The sequence below is a fragment of the Onychomys torridus genome, chromosome 11 (genome assembly GCF_903995425.1).
Source record: "Onychomys torridus chromosome 11, mOncTor1.1, whole genome shotgun sequence".
Classification (NCBI taxonomy): Eukaryota; Metazoa; Chordata; class Mammalia; order Rodentia; family Cricetidae; genus Onychomys; species Onychomys torridus.
The window spans coordinates 21,767,527-21,774,841 of record NC_050453.1 but is presented as its reverse complement, the minus strand read 5'-3'; the positions used below and the strand labels follow the sequence as shown (position 1 = coordinate 21,774,841).

General features: G+C 39.6%; 1 protein-coding gene across 1 annotated transcript; it reads right to left on the bottom strand.

Annotated features, from left to right (window-relative positions):
- Window positions 1–5,944: 5,944 nt before the first annotated feature.
- On the bottom strand, window positions 5,945–7,087 carry LOC118593290 (olfactory receptor 10J1-like). Its single transcript, XM_036202657.1, has one exon. It carries the CDS (start codon window positions 7,085–7,087, stop codon window positions 5,945–5,947), a length of 1,143 nt encoding a protein of 380 aa, XP_036058550.1.
- Between the last annotated feature and the right edge of the window lie 228 nt (window positions 7,088–7,315).

Sequence of the window (7,315 nt, the reverse complement as noted above, 5' to 3'; positions counted from 1 at the left end):
TCCCAGATTCATCCCCTTTCCCTTCCCATACAATGTTACATCTTTTATTTTAACTTTTGAGGCCAATTTGTGCTATCCACACTTCATCTTTGCAGATCTCTGCAGACAACTACCTGCCATATAAATGTAACTCTAAACAGTCTTATTAAATAAAAAAACAGAGTCAAATAAAGAGTTAAAAGCCCAAGAGGTCAGAGCACTAGTGAATAGCCTTTAGCTTACCAGCTGCTGCTGTCCTTCCCCTGAGAAAAGAGACCTACTTCCTGTGTGTCTGTATTTTTTAATTGACTTTCTGTTCCGCCATCTCATTGGTTCTAAACCCAACCACATGACTTCTTCGTCACTGCCTGTCTAAACAGACCTCCAGGTCTCTATGGTTGGTATTTGGATTAAAGGTGCGTGTTATCAAGATGGCTATTGAACACACAGGCTATGCCTACCAAGTGACTGGATTAAGGGCGTATACTACCACTGCCAGACTTCTGCTAAATAGCATGTTATTAGCTCTGATCCCCAGGCAACTTTATTAACATACAAATAAAATCACATTTCAGCACAAGTAAAATATCACCATACAGCCAGCAATCTCTTAGGTAAGGCTAGGGTTGTAATTGTATAACATGGTAAAGATTTCCAAGTAACTCTAGTTTGTCAGACTAATGACAAACTATATTGTTCAGAGATATCATTTCTCCTGTACTCGGGGATGTTAAATTGGCATTTTGTTGTGTTCTTTGTCCTAAGCTTAGATCAACATTCTCTTTGGTGTGAAGTTACATTGGATTCAGTAATGACTGACTGAAGTATTTTTTAAATTGCTAAATTTTTTGTTTTCATCTGATGTTATCTTCTATGCATATTTTATTGAAATAACTATTTTTTCCTTTTATCTCAAATTTAGTAGGTTTTTTGGGAAGAAAGCAAATAATAAGAATTATCATCTGTGTTTAATCTGAATTCTATCTTCAACAAAATTCCTGACTATTTTAAAATAGTGACTTCTATTAGCAAAGATGTATAGCTCTCACTGAATGAGACTTGAGTTTAATTATTTTATATTAAGTGCCTTTAGTGAAACTTAAATATTAATACTTTGCAGCTCAATACTTCTTTCCTGCAGTTGATTTCTCCTTCATTTGTGCCGTTCCCCCCCCCCCCCCCCCCCGATCTCTACTTTTGGCAGTCCCTGAATCCCTGCCATGACTCTCTGCCCAGGTGTTGCTCTTGACTTAAAAATGCCAACATGGTTCTGACCTCTTAGAAAAATAATTGTGAAGAAGAAAGCTTCCTTTTTGAGGGGGTGAGGCTAGTATCCTCTATTGATTTGATTCCTTCTGGAGTCTAAATTGTCCACACTTCTCTCTACCTCAGCATATGAAGTCACTTTTCTATTGATCTTCACTCTGGAATTGGACTTTCCATTTAATTCATACATCACTCTGAAATACCTTAGTATATTGATCTGACTGCCCTTACTTTTCAAAAATTTACTGTATGTATGTATGTATGTATGTATGTATGCATTGTTGTTTGTGAGTGTGACTGTGTGTGTACATATGGAGATCAAAGGTTGATGTTGGATGCCTTCCTCAATTGTTCTCCACTTTATTTCTTGATACAAGGTCGCTAACTGAACCACTAAGATTTTAAAACAGATGGTATCTAAATATTAACACCCTGGCTTGTGTGCATACACATATACCTCCACATACATGAATGCACACATTCACATACAATTTTTTTTGTTAAGTTTAAACAAGTTTTAATATTCTGGGATGTGAGGGAAGAGATGGCCAGACTGCAACCCACAGCTCCAGAGAGGCTAGCTAACAGGGAAAGACCCTAGGAGGGACACATGGATGACCCAGAGAAGGAGAAGTGGATGAGATCTATATGAGCAGACTGGGTGTGTGTGGGTTGGGTGGGCAGAGGGCAAGAAGTGGGGAATGAGAACATAGGGAAATGGGAGAGTTGAGCTGGAACAGGGACAGAGGGGGAGGGCAGGGAGGGAGATACCATGATAGATGAGGACATCATGGGGAAAGGAAGAGGCAGGGTGCTGGGGAGGCTCTCAGGAACCCACAAGGATGACACCACCTTGGACTGCTGGCAGTGGTCCAGAGAGTGCTTGGACTGGTCTGCTCTGGTGACTGTTCTAGCAAATACCCTAACTATCATCACAGAGCCTTTGTCCAGTGACTGATGGAGGCAGATGCAGAGATCCATGGCCAGGTGTCAGGCTGAGCTGAATCCCCAGGGGAGTCCTTGCCCTGGAGGAGATGGGAATGGGGGTGGGGATTGGGGGAGGGGGAGAGGTGCTGGAGGAAGGACAGGGGAATCTGTGGCTGATATGTAAAGTTAAATTAAATTATAAAATAAATAAAATAATAATAATAATAATAATAAAAGGGAATCCAATTGATGAGAGAGAGGAGGGATTCTGCAGGCGGGGACGTCAAGATCATGACAGGAAGAAGTGCAGAGATGACCGGCCACACTAGTGGAAGCCCATGAACTATAGACCCGTGGCTGTGAAGCCCCCACGAGACAGGACTAGGCCCTCTGGATACGGAAGACAGTTGTTTGGCTCCAATTGTTTGGGGGAACACCCAGGCAAGGAGATCGGGATCCATCCCTGGTGCATAGGCAGGCTTTTTGGAGCCCAGTGACTGTGGTGTGGTGCCTTGTGCAGCCTTGGTATAGTGGGAAGGGGCTTGGACCTGCCTAGGCTCAGTGTGCTGGGCTCTGCTGACTACCCATGGGAGACCTTGATTTGGGGGATGTGGGGATGAGGGGTGGCTTGGGAGGGAGAGCTGGGAGATGGGAGGAGGGAGGAGGTGGGATCTGTGGGTGGTATGTAGAGTGAGTAGAAAACTTCTTAATAAAGAAAAATGGCAAAAAATTCTGCCTTAATTAATTTTTAGTTTCTTAATTCCAATTAAGTGATGAGTCTTCACAATTTTTATGGAAGGATTTACAGCATGGTTTTAATTAAACTTCTAAATCATATAGGAGAGTATCCACTGTGTATTATTCCAATAAACAACTATTAAGTAATATATAAATGGAATGTTAAGAATAGGGAATTTCTCCAAATACGTTTTGCTGTTTCTCCATTCTCAGTTCATCAGTTAAAACATTTGCATCCCTCTCATGTCATGAACATGTACTCTAAAGACTTTTAGAACAACTTAGAAGCTGACAGTGGTGACTAAGTGTCTCTTATGCAAGATAAAATATGTTTAAGTATGATTATTAAATGTTTAAAAATAAAATTCAGATTTTTAAAAAATAAGATTTTAATTTTATTTCAGATTCTGGAAATATCTTCTGACATTGGGCGTTGGCACTGACATCAGTTGAAAATAGACCAACTATTTAGTCAAAGCATGTGATAGATATGGTTCTATTAATGTTCTTGAAATAAGATACAATGGAGGAAAATAGAATAGAATTAAAGGGAAACACAAGGCCTGACCTGCAAGACAGAAGGCTAAGTACTGTTTTGTGATTGTGTCTCTTTTTGTAAATGTGTCTATGTATACATACACAGAGCTTGTGCACATATGAGAAGGTCAGGATATGACATGTAGTTCATATTAGGGTCATTAGAAGTGGTTTGGAATTCATTAAACTATATCGAAGAAAACTGATTGATATGTAGCAAGAAGACAGACACAAACTGAAATTGCTATCAAAAGGTAAAAATGCAAGGTTTGGGAATATTCTTTCATAAAGGACCAAGATGTGTGACCTACAGACTTAATGAAAGTTTTAATAATATTAATAATTAGGACTTATGTGTATGGAAGGAAGCTGAGAATAAACAATTAAGTAGGAACATTTGAAGAGGTAAGAACCTGTGGATGATGTTCACTAATAACAGTTACAATAATGTTAGTGGTACATGGTATTTCCTACTACTTCCTGTGGTTTTCATAGCAGTTCCTACTGTGTTTACTGCAGTGCAGGTGATTCATACTACACTCTATGGTAAAACAGAGCACAGATTAGTAAACTATTCTGCAAATAAAGAACGATGCAGTTTACGGGGAATACAGCTATTTTTCCTCACTCCAACAGTAAAAGAGAATATCTGCCCCTGTTTTGTCACTTCTAAATAATTTTTATCATTATCATTTCATGTGTTTGCCAAGAATTTTTGCATATAATTCTTACAGATAAGGATCAGAAAATTAAAAAATTCATTTGTATATGTTATATATGATGAAATATACACATATATACACAAGTATGTGTACATAATCATATACATATATGTTCCTGTTCTCATGCCTTAATTCTGCTGATTTCTAAAAATTGCTGCCTTTAATTTTAAGTGATTGATGTAGTTTACAGATACGGATTATTTATGACTGATAATGATGAAGGGACAGCACTAATTTAATTAATTTTTATTTATTAAGTTAGTGAAAAAGTCTTCAATTAGTAGATACAGAATAAAGTCATTTTGGATTCTCTTGGATTTCACTATGAACCTCCCAAAAGTATAGCTTTAATATTGAACATCAATGAGTTATTTGAGGAATTAAAATATTTGAATAAAGCTCTAGCTTTTTAAATTAAAGAATATACACGGTCTTTGAGAAACATCACCTGGTGTAAATGAGACATTAACCATTGTGTTGAACAGCCCCCTAGCTATGACTGTGTGCAGGTAAAAAAGTCATTTTCTGGGCATTTTATGTTACAGGCCATATAGGCTGCATAAGAAATGTTCATGCTGGTCATATAATCATGTAGGAATATCTGGATTTAGAAGGGAGGGTTTAAGGGAGTGATATCTTTAGGGGCATTATTAAATAGTTCTTAAAAGGAGAGCTGCTTCAGTTTGGTGTTTCAAAATGAGTGAAAGAATGCCTTGGTTGAGTAGATGCTGATAATAACATGCAGGATTTCATTACTTGATTAAAACGTCATAGAAGGCCATAAAGATGTAGCCTGAAAGTCACTAGGCATTGATTGTTGGTATGCTGTTGTGGAGGTGGCAGTGAAATATGTCATATCAATTGAGATCTCAGAGGATCGATGGTTTAGGAAGTATTTTTCTTCTGCTGGGTTACTAAGTTACCAGACAGCTACCTTCTCTTTACCCACCCAACCCCCCCCCCTAGCTGTTGCACTTCACTAATTTCTGCCCAAGGTTCCTTCCTTTATTCATGTTAACAGTTTTCATCCATTCTGTGAGATGTTCCAAAAGCAACTCGAATGTGTTTTTTCCAGGTTCACACGCTCGTCTATAATGTCACCAAGGTTTATGAAAACGTGTATATTTTCACAAGATAAAGGCTTATGTGAGTCCTGTTGCCTCTTCTTTAACTACATCACCAATGGTTTTTAATGACTTTCCAAAGATATTTCTCCCCTGTGACCCTGAAAACATCAACTTCCATATTCTATAACTTGGAGCTTCCATGAAAAGGATCTACAAGTTCACGGGCTGCTAACTTTTAAATATGCTAAACTCTGGTATCCATTTTATTTGCAGTGTCTAAGAAGCAAAAGGCTGTAAATTGCCCATAAAGGACAGTTATGCTCTACACTTATATGTTCTACATGGGTAAAAAGAAACCTATGTCTCCCGCAAGAGCATTACAGAATATACTAAAAACTCTTTATCTCTGCCTTATAGCAGCCTCCCCTCATTAATTCTGGCTGCTCTCCTGATCTCATTCTGTATCAGACTTTCCAGATGGCTGATGTACTTCCCAATATTAACATTTTATTGCTGTTCTCCTGTGAGACCTGTGCTTGCTTGTGTCTCCCTTCCTCAAGTGGTTGAATTTGTGGATCCTTTGTTCTCACCTCCTGTTACATTTGCTTAATGGGATCATGAATGCTAACTCCATGGAAATGCTTCCATGTCTTCCTTGACAATTCCTAGAGAATTTTCAATGACCCTATTTGAAATGGGTTCAAACGATCAGGGAAGTTTCTTTCCCATGGCCCTGTACAAAGCATCCTTGACTTCTTTGTTCCTTAAGGTGTATACCACAGGGTTGAGGAGGGGTGTGATGACAGTGTAGGTCACAGAGATCAGCTGGTCTTCATCCCTGGTGTTCTCTGATTTGGGTTTGAGGTAGGCAATGGAGGCACAGCCATAGTGGATAACAACCACTGTGATATGAGAGGCACAGGTTGCAAAGGCCTTCTTCCTGCCCTCAGCAGAGGCAATCCTGAGGATGGTGGAGATGATGAGGATGTAGGAGATAAAAACCAAGCTCATGGGGATCAAGATCACCAACACACTTATGATCAGAGTCAGGATCTCATTGGCAGTGGTGTCAATGCAGGAGAGTTTCATCACAGGCCGGATGTCACAGAAGAAGTGAGCGACCTTGGCAGTACAGAAGGGCAGCCTGAACACAGCTGACACTTGTATCATTGCCACAATCAGACCAATGCTACAGGCTCCCCACACCAGCTGGAGGCACACCCTCTTGTTCATGATGACTGAGTACCTCAAAGGGTTGCAAATAGCCACAAAGCGGTCATATCCCATGGCTGTGAGCAAGAAGCAGTTGTTGATAGCCAAAGTGATGAAGAAGAACATCTGAGTGGCACAACCTGCCAAGGAAATGGGCTGACTCAGGCCAATGAGGTTGAACAGCATTCTTGGTATAATGACAAGTGTGTACACAGTCTCTGAAGCAGACAGCATGCTGAGGAAGAAGTACATGGGAGTGTGAAGGTGACGATCAAGACTGATGATGGTCACAATGATGACATTACCTGCCAGGGTTAATATGTACAGTGCCAGGAACATAATGAAGAGTGTGAGCTGGTGCTCATGGAAGTTAGAGAAACCCTGGAAAGTGAACTCATGCACCAAAGTGTAATTCTGTTTCTTCATTATATCATATATGATATCTAAGAAGGAAAAAAGATTAATGATACCAAAAGGGTGATGTTGGTAGGCCAGGAAATTTTTTTGTGGTTGATCTACCACACCTTTCTTTTCTACTTTGAGGAGTAGAGCCTGGGGGAGTGGTCCAGTTTTCTCAGTATGAAGAAACTGCATGGCTTTTGCAGTTGAATGCTGTGAATCATTTACTTCTTCTGCCATGTGTTGTCGTATCTTGGATAAGGGCTTAACATCCTTAAGACAAGTTTCCACATCCCTTGTGGGGATGCAATGATAATAACATCATATCACTGTTGGTATACAAACAATTATGCTGCTAACTATAATATAAATTAGAACTTTTAAAACATTGAATATGCTGTCATGTGGAGTCCTGGATGGTGTAGCTACCTACTCATTCAAGGGCATCTAAGGTTGCATGGTACTCTG

Coding starts and splice junctions, on each gene's coding strand:
- LOC118593290 (XM_036202657.1), bottom strand. CDS start 7,087: ATGGCAGAAGAAGTAAATGATTCACAGCATTCAACTGCAAAAGCCATG.